Consider the following 26,310-nt stretch of genomic DNA (forward strand, 5'->3'; position numbering starts at 1 on the left):
GGGTCGGACAACAGTGCAAAAGAACTGTGCAGATCCAATATGGCATGAACAGATTATCTTCAAGGAAATGTTCCCTCCACTCTGCAGAAGAGTCAAAATCCAGGTCTGGGATGAAGGCAGCATGAATGATGTGGCCTTAGCCACCCACTTCATTGACTTGAAGAAAATATCAAATGAACAAGATGGTGACAAAGGTAAAGGGGAAAATGTCTGTTCCAGAATATGCCCTTAAGGTAAAATGTACTTGCTTGGGATCTCGGCACTGGCTAATCCCATTTCAAGAATGCCCAGAGCTCAAGTGAACATCCATAGTATTTGTTGGTTCTGAGAGACCTTCCCTTGTTTAATTTGAAGTTATATTATGTTGTGCTTGGTGCATGGTGGTCTGCCACTGCCTTTCTTGTTACAGGGCTGGTACATAATTTAGTACCTCCTTTGGAATCATGACAATAGTCTGCTCTAGTCCATTAGGGATGACTGATGTAAGTTTATAGTTTGTGAGAGTTTCTGTTGGGCAGTGAAAGCACAAAGTGCAAATCAGGGGCAGAGCAGGCTTCTGTTTTTGAACCACCCAGTAAGAGAAAAGTGTTTAGGTAAGGCTTAGCTGGGTGCTATCACAGCTCAAGGAGGTACCATGGACTAGTGTGTTTGTCCTCATGTATGTGAGGTAAAGCTCACTATCCTTTCACTGATGTTTGAGTCTATATGTATAGCCTTATTTATATTGTGTGATCTACGTGTAGAACATGGTCAGTTATCATAGCTCAGAAAAGGCACAGTAACTCCTTAAACTTGGCAATTCAAATGTGTATCTGAGTCCTTAATCAGAAAATAAAAGATAAATCATATAAACTGAGTAGTGACATGGGCTTGGGAACAGTTTGAACAAGGTGAGAAAGCCTCTGTTCCTCTCCCACCATGTCCCAGCCCTCAGTCTATGGGAGCAAGCTCTTTTTTCAAGAGGTGCAATAGGCCTCATGCTCCAGCATGTGTGATATGAACACCTTCTGAGAAAGAGCTCCATACTGGCAGAGACCCTGGTTGGGCATTGGCAGAGGCTCCTTGGTGTCTAAGAATTGCCCTGCAAAACAGCGCTCTGTATGAGGTGGTCCCCACCTGCATAGAAATGGGTCCAGGTTTGGCTTTTGGTGTGCAAGAGGCAAGATTTCTTGGAGAAGACAGTGAGGAGAGCGTGCTAACACCTAACAGAAATGCCATAAAAGGTGCTTTATCTCCAGGGTTTTTGCCTACCTTTGGGCCTGCCTGGATCAATCTTTATGGCTCACCCAGGAACCACAGCCTCATGGATGACTACCAGGAGCTTAACGAAGGTTTTGGAGAAGGCGTCTCCTTCAGGGGACGTCTCTTCATTGAGATCGCTGTGGAGATACTTTCAGGAGGAGCCCGTGAGTCGAAGTTTTCAAGTGTTATCAAGGATATCAAATTGCCATCTAAAGATAAAGACTTCAGAGCACCCAAAGGAAAAGACAAAACTGAGAAAGCAGGAGAGGATCGAAAGTCAGCTTCTCCTTCAGATAAGATGAACTCAACTGAAGTGGAAGTCGAGCCATTTGATGTGCCTTTAGAGGTCAGTATGATATTAAGAGATTGATTGACTTATGTCCCTAAACCTCCAAGGATGGCACTGGTGTGTATTTAGGTTCAGACCATGTAATACTGCTTTTCTGTGCTCCCTACTACTTCTCCATGCCTCCATAGTCTTGGGACCTTCCCATAATAATGCAGCACAAATGGAGCATTAATGTGTTCCTGTAACTCATAAAAAAATCTCAAGTAGGATCTGGTTTCTATAAAACTTACTCTCCTGTCCCATTGTCCCCTGTGCACTAGCTACATCCATGTATTCCTACTACAAACTTATATGATGTAATATCTGCTAAATGACAGAGAGCTGATGGGGGCAGCTGGTAATTATAAAGTCTGATTTCTTGCATTCATTTGAGAAAATTGGTAGTTGTCAATTGAAGTCAGTAGGGAATCACTGACATAGAATTTGTACAAATGCAGAGAGATACAGCCTAGCCTGTGTTGCTCTCCTCCTTTAACCCTGCATTGTCAATGTAATTTTAGATTGCTAATATCTTTAGGAGAGGGGCTGCAAATCACATGCTCAGTTTCAACTGGTGTTAACTGATGTTACTTTCCTAACTCCACCTGTTGTACTTGGTTACACCATGGGAAGATCTGTGCTACAATGCTTTGAGAAGGTTGTGCAGTTGTGGCAGGGCATGTGGGCTCAGGTATTGAGCCAATACTTGGGCTTTGATTCTCTGCTCCATCACATCACTGTCTGGGAGCAACAGCAGATTGGTGCATATGCAAGCTCTATTTTATTTTTACCCAATAAATAGGAAGAAAAATATTCTTACAACCAATTTTCTTCCCACTTCAGTATGTCATTGATCAAAATTTTGGCTTGTGTAGTGGGAGTTCCACCTCAGTGCTTAAGGCACTCATGTCCTTTATTAGATTTGATTCTTGGTCTTTTGACTCCATCTCTGCAAGTGAATAGGAGAGGAGAAATGGTCTTGAGGCCTAGCCTTGACAAGTGCTCTTCCTTGACCTGTGCTCTGGCATTGCCAGCATGAGTGCTAGCTGGAGCAGGTCAAGGAGAGTGTTAGCAGAGAAATGGCATGGGTAATTGCAAGTCGGTTGTGTGAACCTGTGCCCTGGTCTTTCTTTATATACTCATATAGTTGTAAATTGTCTCTGTCCCTCAGTTCTTCTCTGAAGATTGTAATAGAGGTGACATGAGAAGAAATTTATTTCCATATAGATTTTCCTTTATATGGAAGAAATACATTATTGTGAGCAGCTCAAACACTGGTCTTAGGTGCTAGCTAAATACTCCAGGTAGAGGAGCAAACCCTGCTGTAACACCAATAAATATTAATAGTAGTAATAAGGATTTATTTCTAGCTACTGTACCTCAGTTTCAAATACAGGATGAGTAAAAGGCAACAACATAATACAGTGATGCTTGATATTCTTTTGGTTTTGACATTCAGCAATATTTCATGCTGCAGTAGACACAGTAATTGTATTACAACTCTCCAAAAGGAAAAGCAGGAACTGGAGACATTACAAATAAGGCGAAAAATGTCTCATATTGCCTCTGAGACAACAGAGGCAAATCACCCACCCCCACAGCACAATTTTATGGACCTATTCTGGCAGCAAGAAGACATTAAATATTTGCAAATTCCTTTCTTTATAATGGGAGATAGATGTGTGTGCCATAGTCTCTGAGCCTCAGCTTTATTAGGCACCCTGTGCTCTGCGTTCATGCTGAAAATAATCAAGGCACAGGCAAGCTAAAACTGCTCTGGAGATGCAATCTGTTTGTGGTGTTAGCTTTGATATGTGATGGGGCTAATCCTTTCACTGAAGACCTATGCCCTTTTACTATGTATAGCAGTGGTTTTTCAAAATGAAGAGATCAAGGGCTGTGTCAAAAGCTGTTTCTGCTTTGCAAAAGTCAGGGAAACAAAATATTCATATACAAGTGATGTTTTATTCATTGCCTCACTCTGTTGCAAAAGAAGCTAGTACTGATCTTGCCTAATGGGCATCAGTACGCTGGTGTCCAAGCTGTGAAATGAGTAGGGTTTGCGTTTGAGGGATTGTGGCAGTCAGGGTGTAAATTTGAGGAGAACTCAAACATAAAATATATCTCCTTTGAGCTTAGTCTTGGTTTTGGGGCTAGTAGCTTGTTTTATTAATGACCCAAGAGCACTAGAGGTGTTAGCTGGCCTTCCTTGGGTGAAAGCGTGTGCCAGGGACAAGCAGATGCTGGGTCTCCAATAGGTTTAAACAGAGCCTAGCAGAGCCTTAAAACTCCACAAAAGGTCATTACACTTGCCAGGGTGCACTGCTGTGCTGAGACACTTTGGCTCCTGTGCTTCCAAATTTTGTCAAAAGCTGAAAACAAAGTTATTGGGTCACTGGTTTCTGTGCTGTGATGCCAGGGAAGGCAAAGAGTGGAGCACTGCAGCCCCTCCGCCCCCCACCCCCCCCAAGATCCCCTCTTCGGGCTTGTGGTTTAAAACAAAGCAGGATAAAAAAAGAATGAACAACTGCTTGATTTCAGTAGACTTTTGCACAGGGCTGTCACCTAAATTGTGGATACCAGAAATCTTTGTGTCTTACTGGTGTCACTGAGAGCTGAGTGTCAAAGTCTTGACTTTGAGCAAGGTCAAAGTCTTGATAGTACAAACACATGGGCAGTAGGTTAAAGTCATGCTGGGGAAAGCAGAGCTGGGCCAGCACTCCCCTGCCTGGATGCATTACAATGGCAGCATTTACTATTGCAATGCAAAGGAAGACTACTGCCACATTCACTCATAAATGGCTTATATCGGGATGGTGATATTTTGTTGCTGTTGCACTAAAAGAGTGCCCTTAAACTGCCCTTGAACTGCCATAGATGTATAGTTTGAATGATAGTATAAGAGCATGTGAGGATGCTGAAACCATTTAATAGCGACTACTGGTGAGGCAAAGTCTGAAGTGAGGGGTAATGACTTTTAGGTAACCAATTATGATATAACTGGACAACACTGACAAGGCCAAAGTTACACAGGCTTATCTCTTTTTCCAATCATATCAATTTCTCAGAGAAGAGGTATTACCTCTTCCTACAAATTGTGCCTCACTGACCGCCTCAGACTGATAGATCTACCACAGTAACACAGCTGTTAGAGACTTATAAAGACTCCTCTGTGCTGTAAAAAAGAACAGAAGGTAAAATAAATGACATTTTTCTGCCTCCTCCTTCTCCAATAGATCTATGAAGAGAAATGTGAGGAATTCCTCCTCTTTGGGACATTTTTTGAAGCCACAATGATTGAGAGGAAGGTTGGGGACAAGCCAATAACCTTTGAGGTTTCTGTTGGTAAGTGTGTTAAGCTCTTCTCCAAAGCAGAGGGGGAGTCTCAGGAGCAAGGTGATGCTGCATGATATTGACAGCTGTGTCTCAGAGCTCAGCAGTCAGCTTCAGAGTAGGGCTTACATTTGAATTAAACCATAATCATAATTTCTCTGGATAGCAGTTAAGTTGGGCATACTGATGCCTAGCTGTCTCTACTCCCAGATGCCCTGTATTAATACATCTCACCCACTTGCATTAATACTTCTCATCCACTATATACAGCAACTCACCCAGTATTTAGCCTCCTAATCTCTTGAGAGACCAAACTCAAATAATTTACTTCAGGGCAGAGGGGCAAAGTTCAATCTGTAGTACCCATTGCAATTACTCCCTGGCTGTGAGGGAGCCCCTTTGCAGGGAGGATCCATGCGGACAATCTTGGCCAACCCTATTCAGCTATGTGTGGGTCTGTGAGTGTGGCATGTGGGGGATGTACAGCCAAGCCTCACAATGCGTGCACCAGCTTGTCCTTTAAGATCCTCCTGGTAAGTTCTGTCCTCTTTCTGAGTAAAGCAGGACTGCACTGCATGAGGGACCTCCTCATGGTGGAGCTGAATTGTCCCAGGAGCAGACTAAAGAGAAAATGAAGACATTTTCATGAACATTGAGTGAATATTTTCAAAGCAGAAAAGATTTCCCTTAAGAGAGAAGCTTGAACTGGTCTCATTTCCCTTGAAGGGGTTTGCTTATCTTTGTACTAGCCCCACTTGGAGTCCAAGTGCGCAGTAGGACCCTGGCACTTCCCATCTTTGTGCTTGTCTATCTGAGTGTGCTCAACTGTAAGGCTATGTGTGCAGGAAGAGATGTCTGTGACAAACAGGGCAATCAATGAGTGATATTGATTCCTGCTGAAACTTAGCAGGAAGCAGAGCTGAGAATGACAAGAAACTCATTTGTATAGTTGGGCAAGAAATTATACTGATTCCTGTCAGAATTAATACTGAAGATGAATCTGGCTCTGAATTCTGGACCTGAACATCTACCACCTACCTGTGCAGTTGCAATTTGGATCCAAATTTGGCAAATGGCCATTATTTACATGAAAGGCTGAACCAAAAGTCCAGATCAGGATGTCACATGGGGTGATTCAGCACATCCTTCTGCAGGGAATGTTTTTTGCCTGTCTCTAATAAAATCTGTAATTACCAGTCTGATGGATGCACCTCTTTCCCAGTGCTGATAATTGCCCTTTAAGGCAAAATCCTATCAGAGAAGATGGCTGTATCATTAGCAGAGTTGTCTGGCATTAGGCTTGAAGCTGGGGGCTCAAAGCATTGTCATTACTAACTCTGCAACCCTACCATGCAAAATTTGCTTTTCTCAAAATGAGCTTTAGCACTTCTGAGATCAGACTTTGAAATGGTCATCCATCTGTTGTAAAGAAGATATACATTTCCTAGGTATATCAAACACATATCGGGGCTCCTGGGTCTACAAGTATCAACAGCAGTATTGTTTTTGCTTCTGAATTTCTTTAGCAAAAGCAGAAGGTCCTGGGGGCCAGCAACCAGAGGATTGCATCACTTAGTGATGGGGGTAGTAGACTAGTTATATATTTCATAGGGCAGGTAAAGAAGCACGGTCCTGGAGTCTGAAAAGTCATTGGGACTGACATAACCTGTCAGAACCTTTATAAACTGTGGTATGGCCAGAACAGCTAATGAACAGCAGGGGATAAAGATTTTCCACTGGTATGGCTGGTCTTTCTCTTTTTTAAAACCTCATTCAGTTTACCACTTCCAAGCTAATCATCTCTTCACTTGTAACCCTGTGTCTCTAGGTAACTTTGGAAATAATACTGATGGGGTGTCAGCAGGAGCTGGAGAGAAAAAGAAGACATATGATGGAGAAGCAGAAGAAAGCCTGCTGCATGAAGGGGAGGATGAAATTTGTCATGACCTTGGAGTACCCCTGATATCCACCACACCCCCTGAGAAGCCACTGATCACAGGTGGGAACAGGTGAGGATCTGTGTTTCAAAACCTTATCATGCACGACTCTGGTTCCTATCTAGTAATCCTGCAGGACTCATTAATGAACCCTGGCAGCTTTAAACAGCCTGTGTGGAATTGAGAGTTTGAAATCCTCAATTACATCTTTTACACATTGGAAAGCTATAGGAAAGTGCAACTCCTTCAGTGCTATCCCTGGTTTAGGGTCCCATACTGTGATCACGAGTAACATCCACCCAGTGACCAGCTCCAGAAGCAGAATAACACTTCAAAAATATTGAAATCTGGTCAAGACAAAGTCAGCTTCTCGGAATGCTTTCCAGAGCTAATAATTGTAGATGTAGACTTAAATAGCAAGTAGTAACAGAAGAAGGAGTAAATAATCCTTGAAAAAAAGAATGGAGCAATAGATGAAAACACGCAGAACAGTTCTTCTAAATGGCCTTGTTTGTAAACAGAAGCGTAAAGGTTTAATTCATTTCAAAGATGCTAATAAAAAGAAATATTTTCTTTGTTGCTTTGGTAGGTAGAATGATCCCTGATATTGCTGAATGCCAAGACTAGATGGTATCTCTTTCTTTAGAAGGCCAGGCACTGCCAAGCATTTACAGATAGAAGGACCAGGTGGGAAATACCAACCTGGATCTGTTTGGTTTCTGGACCTCCCTAAAGTTAAAAGGTACTTTCATCCTTTCTTGCAACCAATGGCTCAGTCAGATTAAATAAGGCCTAGTGGAAGAAAACAAGAATGAAAATACCGTGGTAGAAATTTTTGTTTCTGCAGCAAATAAATAAAGAGAAGGGGGAAAAAACTGAATGTTTGACAGAAAGATAGTTGCCTCTCCTCATTAACAGGATTGCAGATTTGGGTACATGCTGGGTTATTATCCTCGCTGAGAAACTGTGGTATTTTTAGTTTTTCCCTTAACAAGAATTTAGATGTAAAGAACCATTGTAAAAGACTGAATCATTCTTCAAATCTGCTATTTGCTTCTTGGCTCACTCTAATTTTAACAAAGTTTTCTCTCATTAAAGATCCCTTTTCCTCAAATTTATGTAAAATGCTGCATCTTTTATTCCCTCCTGTGCTATCTAAAACAGTTTGGCCAGCCACAGATACCAACTAACGGGTTTATGACTGTAATCTCATATTGGCATCTTAGTGGTCTCATCACTGGATATTTTGAGTATTAATCAGTACTTAATGGGATATCCAATAGTTTAGATAAACTCTGCATTTTAGATTCATAAATGTACAGTAGAAAACAATAACAAGAATCCATTTTGGAGATTAAAACCACTAACTAATTAAAGGAACAGGCAGAGCAATAAGACTTCTAAAGCAGACACCATGAAATTACAAGGAATTTTCCACATTTATGTCAAAATGTATAGCAAGGATAAGCTAATATTGAAAAAGTCATTCCATCAAATTCTCACAGAGGGAATAATAGACATGAAAGTTCATGTCTTCCATGTGCGTTATTTAATGGTTATATCATTTTCTTCGTAATTCCCATGAAGAGACTCATAAGCTCTATGAATTTCAGGTTAAGGTGTTCTGGCATTGGGAGATAGTTGAATGATTTTTTTCCTCTTATAAAACCACCAAAATTAATGATTGCCTGAGACCTGTGCAGCTCTGCTATGCACTGAGTTCAATGGGTAATGATCACCTTGTTGTGGGATATTGAGGAGAAAGTGAATGGGAAATTCTCTTTCTCTTTTGATATCCCATAGGGCAGTAAAATCAAGTTCTAGAGAAGATCTTCATCTTTTTAAACAGAAAAGTTCTCACATAAACCTATTAGGGATGTGTGGAAGTTAGGAGTTATGGGTAGAATGCTCAAGAGCAACAAGTGATTTGGTTTCTGTGGGCTTGGCTTAGTGCTTAAACACATGTGCCCAGTTCTATCTGAAATTACTTAGGGTGTCTGAGGCATCTTTACAAGCAAACACGAGAGACCCAGCTCCTTCTGGATGCCCATGCTTAGGCAACTCAGCCTATTGGGGCTCTGGATTTCAGGAGTGGATGATCAGGACTTTCTAAAAATTTGGCTGTACTCGGATAGAGACACCTTGAAATGGAAGAAGTCAAGTCTTCTCTCCATACCAAGTACACTCTCCCTTCTTGGATACCACAGCCTCTCCCAGCAGAGAGGAAATAGAAAATGCAAGCATTTTTTTCTGCCGGTTGTTGAACATCATGAAGAGCAGAAGGCTCAGGTAGTTTTATACTTTATTATTTAGGGAATCGGTTTCTATGGAGAAATACCGAAGGGTCACAAGGCAAGTTGTGCTGGTTTTGACTGAGATAGAGTTAATTTTCTTCATAGTAGCTAGTATAGGACTATGTTTTGGATTTGTGCTGAAAACAGTGTTGATAATACAGGGGTGTTTTCATTACTGCTGAGCAGTGCTTACACACAGTCAAGGCCTTTTCTGCTTCTCACCCCACCCCACCAGCGAGTAGGCTGGGGGTGCACAAGAAGCTGGGAGGGGACACAGCCAGGACAGCTGACCCCAACTGACCGAAGGGGTATTCCATACCATATGACATCATGCTCAGCATATAAAGCTGGGGGAAGAAGAAGGAAGGGGGGCACATTCATAGAATCATAGAATGCTTTGGGTTGGAAGGGACCTTTAGAGGTCATCTAGCCCAACCCCCCTGCAGTGAGCAGGGACAGCTTTAACTAGATCAGGTTGCTCAGAGCACCATCCAACCTGACCTTGAATGTTGCCAGGGATGGGGCCTCTACCATCTCTCTGGGCAACCTGTTCCAGTGCTTCACCACACTCATTGTAAAAAACTTCTTTCTAATGTCTAGTCTAAATCTATTCTTCTTTAGTTTAAATCCATTATTCCTTGTACTGTCACAACAGGCCTTATTAAAAAGATTCTCCCCATCTTTCCTGTAGGCCCCCTTTAAGTACTGGAAGGTCGCAATAAGGTCTCCTAGCAGCCTTCTCTTCTCTAGGCTGAACAATCCCAACTCTTTCAGTCTGGCCTCATAGGAGAGGTGCTCCAGCCCTCAGATCATTTTTGTGGCCCTCTTCTGGACCCACTCCAGCAGGTCCATGTCCTTCTTGTGCTGAGGGCCCCAGAGCTGGACGCAGTACCCCGGGTGAGGTCTCACCAGAGCAGAGTAGAGGGGCAGAATCACCTCCCTCGACCTGCTGGCCACGCTTCTTTTGATGCAGCCCAGGATACCGTTGGCTTTCTGGGCTGCAAGCGCACATTGCCACCTCATGTCCAGCTTTTCATCCACCAGTACCCCTAAGTCCTTCTCTGCAAGGCTGCTCTCAATCTCTTCATCCCCCAACCTGTACTGATACCGGGGGTTGCCCCGTCCCAGGTGCAGGACCTTGCACTTGGCCTTGTTGAACCTCATGAGGTTCACACAGGCCCACCTCTCCAGCTTGTCCAGGTCCCTCTGGATGACATCTCGTCCTCCTGGTGTGTCAAGGGCACCACTCAGCTTGGTGTCATCTGCAAACTTGCTGAGGGTGCACTCGATCCCACTGTCTATGTCATTGATGAAGATGTTAAATAGCACCGGTCCCAGTACGGACCCCTGAGGGACCCCACTTGTCACTGGTCTCCACGTGGACATCGAGCCATTGACCACGACCCTCTGGATGCGACCATCCAGCCAATTCCTTATCCATCGAACAGTCCACCCATCAAACCCATATCTCTCCAATTTAGAGAGAAGGATGTTGTGGGGGACTGTGTCGAACGCTTTACAGAAATCCAAGTAGATGACATCCATTGCTTTTCCCTTGTCCACTGATGCAGTCACTCCTTCCTAGAAAGCCACTAGGTTGGTCAGGCAGGACTTGCCCTTGGTGAAGCCGTGCTGACTGTCTCGAATCACCTCCGTGTCCTCCATGTGCCTTAGCATATCTTCTAGGAGGATCTGTTCCATGATCTTCCCAGGCACAGAGGTGAGGCTGACAGGTCGATAGTTCCCAGGGTCCTCCTTTCTTCCCTTTTTAAAAATGGGCACAACATTCCCCTTTCAGCAGGGACTTCACTGGACTGCCATGACTTTTCAAATATCAAGGAGAGTGGTTTGGCAACTACATCAGCCAATTCCCTCAGGACTCTGGGATGCATCTCATCAGGTCCCATAGACTTGTGTACATTGAGGTTCTTCAGGTGGTCTCGAACCTGATCTTCCCTTACAGTGGGAGGGGCTTTACCCCCCTGCTCCCCATCTTTTGATCCATCGATTCAGGAGGGGTGAGGAGAGAAGTTGCTGGTGAAGACTGAGGCAAAGAAGTTGTTGAGTACCTCAGCCTTCTCCTCGTCCGTTGATACAAGTTTGCCTTTCTTGTTCACCAAGGCGGGTATGCTTTCTTTAACCTTCCTTTTCTGGTTGATATACCTGTAGAAGCCCTTCTTGTTATTCTTTACATCCCTTGCCAAATTCAGCTCCATCCTCGCCTTGGCCTTCCTGACCTCCTCCCTACACAACCGGGCCGTTTCCCTGTATTCCCCCCAGGGGAAAATTCCCCCTGCTTCCACTGCCTGTGCAGTTCCCTCTTCCTCTTTAGTTTGACCAGCAGGTCTCGACTCAGCCATGCTGGTCTCTTCCCATCCTTGCCTGATTTTTTACACTTGGGGACTGATAGCTCTTGTGCTCTATGGAAGGTGTCCTTAAAGATCTGTCAACTCTGTTCCGTTCCCCTGTCCCTGAGGACCGTCTCCCAGGGGGTCCTTCTGACTAAGTCCTTGAAGAGCTGGAAGTTTGCTTTCCTAAAATTTAGGGTCCTGACTGTACTCCTCGCTTTTCCCATGTCCCTCAGGAGCGTGAACTCCACCAATGCGTGATCACTGCAGCCCAAGCTGCCTCCAGTCTTGATATCACCGATGAGCTCAGTTGCATTGGTGACCATCACATCCAGTATCGCATCCCCTTGGGTAGGTGTGTCTATTACCTGGCTTAGGAAGTTGTCGTCTATGCATTCCAGGAATCTCCTGGATTGCCTACAGCTCGCCGTGTTGCTTTTCCAGCAAATGTTGGGGTGGTTGAAGTTCCCCAGCAGGACAAGAGTCTGCAAGCGCGAAGCCTCCTGGAGCTGGAGGAAAAAGGCTTTGTCAGCAGGCTCCCCTTGATCAGGCGGCCTGTAGTAGACACCAACCACAAGGTTCCCTTTGTTGCCTCTGTCTCCGACTCTTACCCATAAGCTTTCGACCTGCTCGTGGCTATTCTTCAGGGACAGCTCTTCACACTGTATTGATTTCTTTACTAGAGGGCAACGCCTCCACCCCTCCTTCCTCGCCTGTCCCTTCTGAACAGCCTGTAGCCATCGATAGCCACGTTCCAGTCGTGGGATTTGTCCCACCAGGTTTTGGTTATGGCAATCAGGTCGTAGCTGTCTAGTAGCACAGCAGCTTCCAGCTCCTCCTGTTTGTTCCCCATGCTGCGTGTGTTCGTGTAGAAGCATTTCATCTGGGCTGTTGGCCGTGTCACCTCCTTAGTGGAACATCCCTTATTTCCCTTGGGGTGTTCCACGAAGGTTTCCTTGTGAGCTCTAACTATCTCAGGAGCCCCCGACTCATCTCTGCCAGACTTCAGCTGTGCTGCAGCATCCCCATCATGCCTCTGCACAACAGGTTGAGGGCTCACAGTAGCACCCTGTCCTTCTAGCCATTGCATACCATCCCACAGCTTGTCACAGGCAAGCCTGGTATGTTCCCCCTCCCCCTTCACATCTAGTTTAAAGCCCTGTCAATGAGCCCCACAAGCTCCTGTGCAAAGACCCTCTTTCCTCTTTGAGAAAGGTGGCTCCCATTTGTCACCAGCAAGCCTGGTGCCATGTAGGCCATCCCATTGTTGAAGAACCCAAAGTTGTGATGGTGGCAGCAGCCTCGGAGCCATGTGTTAAGAGATTGGATCTGCCTGTTCCTACCAATGTCACCTCCCACAACAGGAAGGAGGGAGGAAAATATGACCTGTGCCCCCGATTCCCTCACTAAGCGTCCCAAGGCCCTGAAGTCTCTTTTAATCACCCTTGGGCTGTGTACTGCAACTTCATCACCACCCACGTGGAAGAGCAGTAAGGGGTAGTAGTCTGAGAGCCGTACCAGGCTGGGAAGTCTCCTGGCGATATCTCTGACCCGGGCTCCTGGCAGGGAGCAGACTTCCCTATGAGGAGGGTCCACCCGGCGTATTGGACCCTCCGTTCCCCTCAGGAGGGAGTCTCCTATGACTGTGACCCGTCTTGTCTTTCCTGTGGAGGTGGTAGTAATACGGGGGGTAGGTCTTTGTGATCTTGGCAACATTCAGAGTGATGGTGTTTGTCTTCCTGGGTAACCATTACGTGTGAGGGAGCCCTGCTTTCCTGGAGATGGCTGAACAGCTGCCTGCCGCTGGGAAGTAGTGAATGTTTTGCTTTGCTTGCACACACAGCTTTTGCTTTGCCTGTTAAACTGTCTTTATCTCATCCCACAAGCTTTCTCACTGTTATCCTTCTGATTCCCTCCCCCATCCCATCAGAGGGGGAGTGAGCGAGCGGCTGTGTGGTGCTTAGTTGCTGGCTGGGGTTAAACCACAACACAAGTATACTCCAGAAAATAACTCTCCAGTACGGCTTCTTCTCAGCTACAGATGATGTATTGGTGGCATTGGGCTAGGGCCATTCCCAGAAGAACATAAAGCAGTTTACAGAGCTTTATATCCATTAAAAAGCTCTCCACTGTCCCACCATTAGTAAGGAAAATGATGAGACCTTTAGTGTTAAATCTAGTATGGCTGAGCATAGGGCTATAGCGTTTATATAAAGGGAAGACAACGTGGTTATCAGGTACATGGTTTTGACATAGTGCCTACCACAACTCTATTCAAAATGTCAGGCTTTGTGGCAGGTGTGGATTAAAGTCCGGAGAGCCTCTGGTTATGCTGGAATCTTGCTCATTTTTTTCAGTACAATATGGCTGAACACCCAAAGAAAGCAGCATTACAAGAAGAGTCAATATGGCAACTTGGACCTAAGATGAAAAGTGAGAAAAGACAGAGCAGCAGATGCATTTTATCATTGGGTTATTATGAATTTGTTATCACTTTTACTAAGCAGGGTCCTGCAGATCATCTTCTGCCAAGGAATGTTAATCTCCACTAGCTATTGCTTCTGAAAAAAAGCATCTTGTGAAAGTAATGTGGTGGTGAGACTCTGCCATGCCTCTCCTGCCTTGCAGTGTGTGGAGCCATTGCTCTTGGAGAGGTGATCAGATTTTAATCTTTGCTCTGTTTTCCCTTGTTGCTTCCCACCATTAACAGTATTTCAGAGCTTCTCTGCGTGCCTCGTTGCCTGGCTTTTCTCCCCCCCCTGGAAAGCACTGAAATTAGATCCACTGACTTCAAGCTTTTTCTCTTCAGGGATCTCACAGGTAGCACAAGTGATGTTTCTGTTTGTTCTTCTTGTGTTTGTTCTTCTCACAGTTAGCACATGTGAACTGGTTACCACATGTGAACACATCCTATTGTGTCTTTGGTTTCTGTGCCATGAGAGAGCACCAAACTGTTTTTCTTTCCCGCGCCTCTCCGTGAACTCCTCTCTCACCTTTATGATCTGCTGTGTACTTTGTTTTCACAGGAACTACCAGTACCTGCCGTATGATGAGAGGAAGCCCTGTATCTGTGTCAAGTGCTACTGGGGCAACCAGACCTTTCGTCTGTACTCTGCCAACGCTCTTGAGAAAATGGTGGATCACCTAGTAAGTGGCAACCATCCTCCCAGGCTCATGTATTATCATAGAATCATAGAATTATTTAGGTTGGAAAAGACCTTTAAGATCATCCAGTCCAACCATTAACCTAACAGTACCAAGTCCACCACTAAACCAGTTAAGGGTAGAGTAGCAATTTCATGTTTCCTGGCTTGGTGGCTGGATTATTTTTTAATGCAAGTAAATACTACGAATCATTAAGGTTGGAAGGGATCTCTAAGATCATCAGTCCAACCATCAACCCAACACCACCATGCCCACTAAACCATGTCCTAAAGTACCACTTCTATCCATTTTTTGAACACCTTCAGGGATGGTGACTCCACCACCTCTCTGGGCAGCCTGTTCCAATGCTTGACTACTCTTTCTGTGAAGAAATTCAGCAGAGTATGGCAGTGAGAGGTCATGTTTCCAAAAACAGGCCTTCAAAATTTCTGCCAATTGCATTCCTTGCTGTTCATTTTGTGAAAGAGTAGCTGATATGAGCTCCTTCCTTTTTTTTTCCCCACATTGCTTTGATTTATTAGAGCTAGTCAAGTATTCCTGTCCACAATTTTTTTATGGCTGTAGGGCTGTCTTCTTTTCTCAGAAACATTTTATTCTTTGTAAGACCAAACGATTAAAATACGACATATAGAATAATTCTGTCTCCTGTGGCTCTTCCTCTGATGTCTTCTTGCACAGACCACATGGTTTAACCTGTGTTTATGCGGGAGACACTTTAAAGGATGCTTTTTGGTTTTAGTTTTCCTAAAAACATTGATAGAGACAAAATGGCATATTGCCTCATGGACAATCACTGGGATGCCCTAGTCATAGTGTTTTCCCATAATGATTTTTTTTCTACCCTTGTTTAAAGTTGACTATCAACAGTCTCAAGAAAGTAGTAATATTTTTTAAAAAGTGATTTCTAATGTTGAATATTTTAATTTGGGGCACTCAGATTAAGAGTCTGATTCATCCCTCATTTATCCTTATATACCTCATAAGCAACAACACTGAAGTCACACTCATGCAAGGCTGTATCATGAGAAGACAGTGGCTTATAGACCAACATTTTGAACCCAGGTATTTGAAAATCAAACAGCTGAATATATATATGGAGAGATACGTTTGTCAGTGTACCTGAACACTCACAGGCCTTGCTGGAAATCCAGTCATTTATTTTAGTTTGTAAGAACAGAATCCATTTCTCAATGATAACAGAAGGCGTTGTAGTGGACCTTGCATATGGATTCAGGTGCCCACTAAAGTTTAAGAAGTTAACTCCAACAACTTGCTAAATTTAAGCAGCAGGGCTAGAAACAGAACCAAGGAGAACTACAGTTTTTCCTTCTACCTAGTGGAGAATGTTTCCCACTGACTGATCTTCACCAAAGAAGTGAGAAAACAAAGCTGCTCCAAGCAGTAGTAGCTTGGACTAGTAGTTAGAGAGATGGGGGAAAGATCAAAATAAATCACGCTGCTGGAGTCTTCTCTCTGTGCACTTCAAGCGTAGTGATATATCAAAGGTCCTGTTCTGTCAGGTTACAAAGTTGCCTCCCTCATTCTTGCTAGTCATACAGTGAATAATGGTGTTATAACACTGGCAGAATGACAAAGTGCCCTCCTTTACGTAATGTTTTTTTCATGTGTTTTTCATAGGAAGAATCATTAGAGCAAGTAAAGGACTTGATCAAGGTTTCAGAGATTGCATCTGAGGAGAAAATGAGGATGACCCTAAATGATTTTATCAATCAAAGCAGGTAACTACATTTACTGGAGGCATACAGAAAATCAAGGCATTCAGAAAATCAACTTTATATGCTGGCTACAAATTCAAGGCTAGACAAGGACACTGATGATAAAAAAAAGTACAGTAAAGTTACTGATATATGTGTTTTGTTTTTTCTGCTATAAAAGCCAAAGGCCTTCCCAAATTGCAGTTTCTATTTATACGAGAAAATATTTTATTTTCAATATTTGGTATTGACAGTACACTACTGCCAATCATTGTCATATTATTTTGGCTTTCTGGACTCTAAAAATAGAGTGTATATGGGATAAGTAGGATTTAATAAAGTGTGTGATAGACATACTCTAAAAAAGGACAAAGTTAAGATAAAAACAAAGGATTCCACATGCTGGGATAAATAATCCAGTGGGCTCTGTGTCAGATGACACAATTGGGCTCAAAATAGATATAAAGCCTAATTTCTAGATATTAATCCTGTTTCTGTGAAATGTGGTGCAGATTTTTTTTTACTCTATTCTTTGAGTCTTATAGGTGCTCAATATTTATTTTAGAGAATTTCAACATCTCTGTCTTCTGATTCATGTACTGCAGCAGACAGAGAACATTTCACTCCAATGTATTTAGCAGCTCACTATAAAAAATAACCCATTTAAAGAACCTGTTACTCTTGTGTCCTAGGGCCTTCATTACCATTGCTGAAAAGAAGCCCAAAGGGTTAAACTACACTGCTTTGGACAAAAAGAGACTCATGCTGTTCAAGCAAGAGCTGGTATGTGTTTCTTTTCCTTTAAGCTTTGATGCAATGATGTTAACTGAAAGCACGCTAGCTATATACCTTTTAATTTCTATTTGATTTCACCACACTGGAATGCTTTGTACTTAATATGAATATAGCATCCAAGAGCTTTTTTTTTTTCATAAAACCCACTGTGCTTAATAAAGAGTTGTAAGATACCCTAAAATAATTCAGAACATGTTGCTTTTAAACACAAATAAGACATTATGATAATGACCTGATTTTTCTATTCCATGCATCTTAAAATGGGATGATGCTGAGTTCAGTGGAAAAACACCAAATTAACACTGCTGGTAGGCATTTAATTACTGTGGTGGGGCTGAACTTCAAGACTAGTAAAGTCTGGCATTTGATATTCCTGGACCTAGTCACCTCCTCCAGGGAACTGGTGAGAAGAAACCGAACTGGGTGGAGGTTGTCTGAATGTTTACTAGCTTTATTTACTGTTTGTAGCACAGAATTTGGTTGTGACTTCTGTCAGGACTGAGGCCCAATAATTCTGCGTGGTAATCGCATGTCTCTTGGGACTTCCATACATGCAGTATACATGCAAACAAAAAGAAAATGGGGGACATTTATATTTTAAGCTGTTCAGCTCCAAAGAGTTGATTGCTTTCTGTTGTGACAAAGAAGGTAATTGTTACCTTGAACCAAGTGTCCCCATCTTCTCTTTTCAATTTGAATCAAAGACTTTTTCTCCTTCTGTGTCCAGTTCAAACTACTTGATAATGCATAAAAAATACGTATTGTCTTTCCTGACTGCAGGAAGCAATGTCCAATGATGCCAAGGGAATTGTTCAGCAGCAGAAAAAGAAGATGCCACTGGATGAAATGATGCGTGAGACTCAGAGCTTTATAGATAAAATTCGATTCTTGGTTGATGAGGTAATCCACACAGAAATTCAGATAAATTTAAAATCCATGGTTTGGCTTTGATTTTCATAATCCCATGTGAATAATAACTCCTGGTCTGGTTATCCAAAGAGTTCTTTGGATGTCTGGACCCAATCCTGTTTTGCATTAAATGGAGCTGTTAACAGACTGGCGTAGGAAACACTGGCCTATGTGGTATGGAGAGGATGCAGTACGGAGAGTTTTTTCTTCTTTTTTTTAAAGTAAGGTCATCCCATATGTGTCTTAGTGATTTGAAGACAGCCTGCTTTCTGATCTGAATTCATGTCTCCACTTATACGGATGTAGTGACTTAGACTGGTATGAGCTCAGGGGTCTCTATACTATTCTTCACTGTACAGACATTGCTTAGACATGCTATTAAGCCTGAGAATAACAGCAGAACAGCCATATTTGGTCAGGCCAAAATCCAGCCAGTGGAGTGCTGTCTCTCTGAGAGCTGTCTATGCTAGCAAACTAAACAGGACCATGGCTATTCCCTGGCTTAGAAAGCAAGTGGCACAGCCTGGCATGGGTTACCTGCTATGCCCAAATTATCTTCCTTCCCAAAACAGAGTGACTGTGCTCACAGTGCCTCCTGGGAACAGCCCCTGGTCTTTGCTTCGAACTACACACAGGCTTTCCTTAGGGAAATGTTATTTGGGGCAGGACAAGGCCATGCACACAAGCAGAATAGATGATCATGTGCCACGTCTTGAGTTTGGCCCTGGTCCTTTTTGGTTTGCTGGTATAGATGAAGTTGATGATATTTCCATGGTAAGTACTCTCAGCTTATGCAGTCTGTGGGTAATTTATTTCCTGAGACAGAGTCATACCCACATTTTCAGTTTTAGTTTCTCCTGAAATGATGTATAGAGTGGATGCTCCTTAGTCATTCTACAAAGCTCTTTACCTTCAGCTGGGCTTAGGAATGGAAGTTTGGACTGCAAAGCATGAAGTGACAACCTCTTGTATTCTGGGTGCACATCTGCCACTCCACAGGAGCCATGAGGGAATCAGCTCTTGGTAGAGAGTGTTTTAACAAAAAATAATGGTGGTGGCTCATAGAAAGAATTCAGTTTTAGTTCAATATTCCTCATCATTTAACAGCCGCAGAATACGGTGCCGGATGTGTTTATCTGGATGCTCAGCAGCAACAAGAGAGTTGCATATGCAAGAGTCCCAGCAAAAAACGTACTCTATTCCCCAGTGAAAGAGCAGAGAGGCAAGGACTGTGGGAAGATTAAAACCCATTTCCTGAAAGTAAGTCTGGGGCGGTCTGCAAACACAGGTAATGCCTGGGGAGCATTCGGTATTCAAATTTCTACCATGGATTGTATTTTACAGGCTATCTTTGTAATATACTAAAAATGTGTACCTGTTTATATAGGCCATCTATTAATGTTTACTTCTTATATTTATTTGTATACATTTATGTCTGCCACTATTAATGTTAACTTCTTATATTTACGCTTATCTTTCTTTAAGCACTGTATCATTGCCAGGCTTTTGGTGTCCGAGTAATTAATTCTCTCACTACTTGTTATGACAAGTTTATAGCATTGTTTATCTCTAGCTATATACATAAACAGATAGAAGAGGTACAGCCTCTTTGCTGGCAAAGGCATCAGAATGCAGCACATGAGTCTGGGAGGAGATTGGTAAGACATCAGCACGCAGCAACACACATAGCAAGGAAACCTGGGTATTCAGAGGTAATACAGCAATTACTTATGCGTGCTATTTAAAATGTGCCTAATTTGTGCAATATATGTCCAAAATATTGTTATGGGATTATTCATCTTGAAGGAAAGTCTTACTGGATATACTCCTACAAAGGCAGTGTGACCGGTAGTATCCGGCAGTGGAATATTATGCAATGTAATTGTTACTATGGCCAGCAGGAAAAGCCCAAACACATGAGACAATAGTAACTTTGTATAATGACTTTCTAGTGGTTTTTCATCTGGAGCTGCTGGGCGCACTCCTGTAAAGCACAGTTAAAGAGCAGATAGAAATATCTAAGCTCCTGATAGTTGCCATAGGTACTTGTTAAGCACAGTACTATTTGCCTGCGTGAACAAAAAGTACCATAATTAACTCTCCAGCCCCTTTAATATCAAGAGTTACATTAAGAACAGATAATACTAAACACTGAGCTTAGCAGAGCTAGATGAAGTGGGAGGGGAGAGGAAGGAAATAATAGTATTGTTTGTCAAGACTAATAACATTTATACTGGAATATGTTTTCTGACCTACCCAGTGGGATAATATTTTTAGGAATACAGAGGACTAATATTTGAGACCAGCAAAACTGCATGATATGTAAAGCAGGCTGAAGTCTGGAAAAAGTAAAGTACTACCAGCCAGCGCTGATACACTTGCAGCTATTAGCTAGTCTGCACAAACCTCTGCATATTAGTCAGTATGCCATTTACGTAGACTTTAACCAAGCAAACTACTGATTTCTTCCCTAAGAATCACAGAATTTGCTTGGCTAAATGGGTCTCAGGGCCATTCACTGTGGAGAAATGCCATTTTTCAGTGTATCAAGTCAGTGGATGCTCCTTTATTTCACTCTGGCTTGGTAGAACTCAGCACCCAGCCATCTCTCTTATTGACTTTGTTGGTGATGGATGGATTTTTTTTCTTCAGTTACCAGGCAAGCGCCCGCTGGGCTGGACTGTGCAGGCAAAGGTGGACCTCTATCTATGGCTTGGACCTGCCAGCTTTGCCCATAGCATCATGGAGAATTTACCTGTAGGGTATGAGACCAAAATACCATCCAACACCAGCCCAGGGCACAGCATGGTGCCCTCACCTGCCTGCCTGCTGTATAAAAGTAAGGCACTGTTTCTTCTCCATATTAGCAATTAAGAGGGCTTGTAAGAACCACATGGCCCCAAAAGCCCTAATTCAGAGGGCTGCAAAACCCCTGTTTAAAGTAACTGTTCTAAGATGATCACGGCTTAGCATCTTTTGATCAGAAAAGGCTGGTTTCATGGCCAAATCTTCAGTCCTGCCTCTGACACTTTGCAGATGTCAGGGAAAGAAAGGACGTGTTCTCTTGCAATTTCTGTTCCCTGTCCCACGGGTCTGTCTCCTCCTAATGAAGAAGCATCTTTCAGTTCTGCTGATGAAGCTACCGTGTTGAACACCTAGTAGATAAACCAGTGATGGGAGATAAAAACTGGCAGTTAACAACCTTGCAGTAGTCTTACATCAGACATTGATTTTAAGTCAATACAGAAGTCCTACACAACTTCTGAGTGTCTCAGGTGTTTCATTAGTGAGACAGTGCCAGCAACAGTTCCCCTTGTCAGGTTCTCGTTGGATGGCGGGTGGTGAATCTTCCCTTCCTACCTATGTGCTGCACCATTTCCATGATGCTGACATTACTGTTTTCTTTGCAATGATGTAGCCCCACACTTCTTCCAGCTGAGAGCCCACATGTATCAGGCCAGGGGGCTCATTGCAGCTGACAGCACTGGACTTTCTGATCCTTTTGCAAAAGTTACTTTCACATCACACTGCCAGACCACAAAGGTAAGTTCCAAAGTCTCTTTCAGTAAAACAAAACAGATTTTTTTTTTCTTTTCTTTATTAAGCCACGGAAAGGAAAATTCTTGGTTTTGCAAGGAGATACCTAGCAGGAGAAGTTAGATGCCTGCTGTTAAAGGGCAACTCCTGACAGTCCACTGCAAGCAAGGCAAAAGTTTAGGTGTAACCCACTACTCTAACATGAGGTGCAGTAGTAGGAGTTTATTTTAGCTCCTTCAGATGTCATATTCTCTGGGGCTGCTGGGCCTTTGCAGCAAGTGAATTACCTTTCTCTACATCTTTTTCTATATGTTTTAAGTGTGGGCTGTTGTCATTGCTTGATATGAAGATGAACCCCCATGGTTCTCTTTTCCCATACTCTATGTGTGCAATGATTGAGCAAAGAGTGAAGACCTTTATAGGAATTCTGTAGCCATGTGAGCCAGCATGGCTCTTTGTGATGGAATTCGGTAAAGCACACTGGTGGTTTTAGAGTGGCAAAGTTGAAATGAGCTGGAAACAGAGAGCTGTGAGACTTCCTGCACCACTTAAATGCTGCAAAAATGTGCCTATAGAGAGTGGTCTCACATCTCCCTCAGGCATCTCCAGGGAGAAAATGGTCTTCTGTGGACGTTTGATGGAGCCTCTAGAGAGAAGGGGGAACTTCTACAGAGCTCCAGCAAGAAGGGTTGAAGTAGAGCCCTGGCAAATGAGCAGGAGGATGGTCCCTCACCGAACACAAGGACTGACTTTCAGAGGTCCTGAGACCTCTACAACTATTCTGGGGTTAAAATGGGACTGAAAGTTCTGAAACCCATGCCACAAGCAGAATTTGCTGGGCCAAACATGGTCTTGCTTCAGAAAAAGCATTTAACCCCCCACCCAAACCCTCCCTCAAAAACTCCACAGAAGACTGTTTTAATTTAATTAGTTCTAACATTCCTCTGACACCTTCTTTTCTTAGGAAGCAAGTCTTGTAGCATGTGCCTAAGGGAGCAAGAAGCAAAAATCTTTCTCTGCTCTAAGTTATAGGTGATGGTGCTGCTTTTGCCTCAAGGATACAAACTGATTTTTTCCTGTAATGTGATTGTAAATTCTAATAAGAGTTGGTGAATGAAGCCAATGAAGTTAGTGTTTAGATGCACCAGATTCAGGAAAGTAGAATTTGTCCCAGGAAAAATAGCATTTTATAGGCACAGCAGTATTAAGTTTATTCACTGCCTGAATAAAATATTGTGGCTAATATCTTGCATGTTTTTAGATGACTGTCAGCCAAGTGCCAATAAACTGTACTCAGGAGCCTTATTTCCATTTGAAAGAACGATAGCAGGTTATGAGTCATTTTGCAGTTGGCATATTTTTCCTCTTTAAATGTTATCTTTGTTAAATATATTTCCTGCCAAGACAGTTAAAACATTGTCTATGATGAGATACCATAAGCACCCACATAAGCCAAATTGCAACAAATTAAAAACTGTTTAGTATGAGCAATTCTTTAAAATATATTTTCCTTCTTCTTTTTTTTTTTTTTTAATAAAGTGTTATGTGTCATTACACTGAAGTAAAAATAAGATTGAAAAAATGTACCCTGGAGAAGTGAAAACTGGCCTCGGTTTAGGGCAAAGGCTTTATTTTAATAGCATTGGGCATGTGCCTGCTTTCCTAAAACAACAGCTTTCCTCTAAATTTAATACTGAGCCTTGTCTACACAGACTGGTGGTCATGTATTGGTATGCCCGTGAGGGGTCTGTGAGGCAAGCAGGGAAATGAAGGCACCAGAGATACTGGCCTCAAAGCAAAAGAATCTTGTTCTGGCTGGGAACAGCTGCCGAAAAATGCAGTGTCTCAGACGAGGAATTGTTCGGGCTGTGGGAAAGAACATCACCAACAGATCAGCATATCCTGCTGAAGGACTCCCAACCAACCAGTTCATAGGTCATTAAACATTTCCTCTCTTTCATTAGATCATTTCTCAGACGTTATCCCCCACCTGGAACCAGACGCTGCTTTTCAACAGCATTGTGCTTCATGGTGACAGAGAGGAGATCGCTCAGTTCCCACCAGAGATCGTCATCGAGCTGTACGATGATGATGCAGTGGTAAACTCAAAATCCTTCTTAGTAAAAACCTGGGCTCTTACATCTTACTGCTAGTGTGAAAGCAGAGATATGTCACTGAATAGGCATTAAATGGATGACCTTGCTGAATGGAGCTCAGTGTTACAGTGGTTTGCACTTTAACATCTGAAAACAGCCCTGAGACTTACTTTATGTCCTTGCAAAGCTGTGGCCTTGTTTTTTCCCAAGTGAATCTTGCTCCCAAAGACTGGCTTAGAGAAATCAGAAGCATCTTGCCCCCACCTCCCTTGCACACAAGTGTAAATATTGTGTCTAATTCTGGGGAGACATGGATTTATCTCTGACCATGCAAACTCTGACACAGTCTCACTGGTTGAATGCAAAGCCCAGAAACTTTGGATGATTTAAAGAAGTACTAAATACTCAGCTCTTCCATTTTCATAGCTGCCTTACATTTTACTTTGCTGTTTATTTCAGGAGAAGGTTTTTTTCACAAATACTAAACTCTGCATCATCTTGGCTCCTATGAGAGCTGTGAAATTCAAATGCAATTGACACCTATATTCTCCCTTATTTAGGGTAAAGCAGAATATATTGGGTCTACAGTGGCTGCCCCTGTCGTGAGACTTTCTGACGAAAAGTATGAACCACCTAAACTTTCTTACCACCCAGTGTATTGTGGAAATCTTTCAGGAGGAGACCTTCTTGCTACATTTGAGCTTCTGGAGGTAAACGACTTTCTGGACCGTTACACTTTTACACCCTGGGCTCACAAAAACAGCTGTGGCATCAAGGCCCATCATCCTCCTGAATTAGTGGGAATTGCAACTGGAGCAGGATCATTCTCTTGTTGGACCTCATAGTCCCCATGCAACCTCTGTCACTGCCTCCACCCTGCCAGGGGAACAGGGACCACTGCCCGTGCACACACCATCGCCAGCCCCTCGCATGCTCTAAGCCTCATTTGCCCATCACTTGCCCTGCCCTAAATCAGGCTCTGGCTTGAGAAACAACTGTGAAAATCCCACTGTTGTTGCAATGAGTTGCTCTTTGGAGTAGCACATGGCCCTGACTTTAGCAACCTCAAAGCTCTCAGTACTACTTTCTCTCTAGGAAGGGGGAGCAGTGAATAATAAGGATTGGATTAGGGACACTGAGTTTTCAGATACCCTTAACGTATTAAGAGAAATGTTACACTGGTTTCCAACTGCAAGACAAGAAGCAAATTCAGCATACGTCTGGGGCTAGCCCAGTGGATGCATCAGTGGGGTGTATCATGCCTGGGATTTCGGGGAATTTCAGTAGAATTTGCAGAGCCACCAGTTAGAGGAAACCTCTTTGCTGAAAACCTACAGCAGTTGCTGAAATCTGAAATGGGAAAAATGTGGAACTCTGTGACACCTTTTGGAGATATTCCCAGGATAAAACAGGCTTTTAAGCATGATGGGCTAATTATATTCTTGGTGAAAGCCTGAAATATGACACCGTGTGGAACATTTCCTCATTACAGTGGGTACCTAGGGATAGATTCTAGTACCTTAGCCATAATTTTCCCACTTGTTTCTTGAAATCCACTTTTTGGTGATCAAAGAGAGCATTGTATTTTGTTTTGCCATCTTTTGGGACAAAGGAAGCAGCACTGCTTCTGGGATATATCCAAATATACCCCTAAGACTTCTCTAGAGAGTTGACAAGAACTGTAAGTAAAGACCCTACAGTCCTTATTTTCACACTCTGTATTATTCTTCTCAGTGACAACACTCTAGAGCATCTCACATGGCAGATAATAGCAATATGGACATTAAAGAAATTTTCAGGAAAAGATAGATGTAAACATCTGCCAGGCTTCAAAGCACTCGCAGAGCTGATGTGCCGGTGGCTCCTTCCAACATCAGGGGCTTCCTGATGATGCTCTGTGTGAAGATGGAAACAAAAATCTCTCATCACTGATTTATTCTCATTCTGAGCCCATAACCTTTCCCATGACATACTGCAATCAATAACTCTGATCTGCGGGTACTGTTTGGTTCAGCTGAAGAAGTTTGGTTTAAGAAGTGAATGCTCCTTTCTCAAAATGAATGCTATTATGCTGGATTTTGCTGGGGGGATAAAATTATTCTTATAACTAAGCATCCCAGCATTTAGAAAAATAGTAGACTAAAAAAATACAGACTAATGAATACTAGGAGTCTTGATTTTGCTCAAAGTGGGCTCAGGATTCACTGATTTTTTTTTTTGTTTGTTTGTTTTAATCAAAAGAGTGAAATCCCCTTGTAAACACACTTTATGGTTATTTTCCTCTACTGTCATTTGAGTGCTAGATCATTCCTCACCTCTGGTTCTGCACAGTTTCACTGTGGCCATGAAGCAGAGTCCTTTCTGAGTTATACAAAGCTAATTTCACTGAAATTAACGGAGTTTCACTGTGTAATACAGAAACACTCTCAAATCCACTAGTGGTTGTTAGATCTTGGAAAACTGGGGACCTTGCAATATATTGGAGAACTGTTCAGTTAACTGCAATACTTAAAAATAACAGAAGTGAAGATCCCAGGAATCTTGATTTGATATCAGTCTTAAGTTTTGCAGTCCCGGAGTTCAGTTTAATAAAACTCTTTATGAGGCAGTT

At 42.9% G+C, this 26,310-nt stretch overlaps 1 protein-coding gene across 1 annotated transcript in view; it reads left to right on the plus strand.

Annotated features, from left to right (window-relative positions):
* FER1L6 (fer-1 like family member 6) overlaps positions 1–26,310 on the plus strand; it is a 76,099-nt gene that overhangs the window by 15,727 nt on the left and 34,062 nt on the right. Inside the window, exons 10-22 of the mRNA XM_075705084.1 lie at positions 2–194; positions 1,239–1,588; positions 4,807–4,915; positions 6,732–6,912; positions 14,509–14,629; positions 16,286–16,386; positions 17,055–17,145; positions 17,938–18,057; positions 19,174–19,326; positions 20,719–20,905; positions 21,485–21,609; positions 23,568–23,702; positions 24,260–24,409. Of these exons, the coding sequence (XP_075561199.1) occupies positions 2–194; positions 1,239–1,588; positions 4,807–4,915; positions 6,732–6,912; positions 14,509–14,629; positions 16,286–16,386; positions 17,055–17,145; positions 17,938–18,057; positions 19,174–19,326; positions 20,719–20,905; positions 21,485–21,609; positions 23,568–23,702; positions 24,260–24,409 (2,016 nt within the window). The remainder of the gene's footprint in view (position 1; positions 195–1,238; positions 1,589–4,806; positions 4,916–6,731; positions 6,913–14,508; positions 14,630–16,285; positions 16,387–17,054; positions 17,146–17,937; positions 18,058–19,173; positions 19,327–20,718; positions 20,906–21,484; positions 21,610–23,567; positions 23,703–24,259; positions 24,410–26,310) is intronic.

This window comes from Pelecanus crispus, chromosome 2, assembly GCF_030463565.1.
Source record: "Pelecanus crispus isolate bPelCri1 chromosome 2, bPelCri1.pri, whole genome shotgun sequence".
Classification (NCBI taxonomy): domain Eukaryota; kingdom Metazoa; phylum Chordata; class Aves; order Pelecaniformes; family Pelecanidae; genus Pelecanus; species Pelecanus crispus.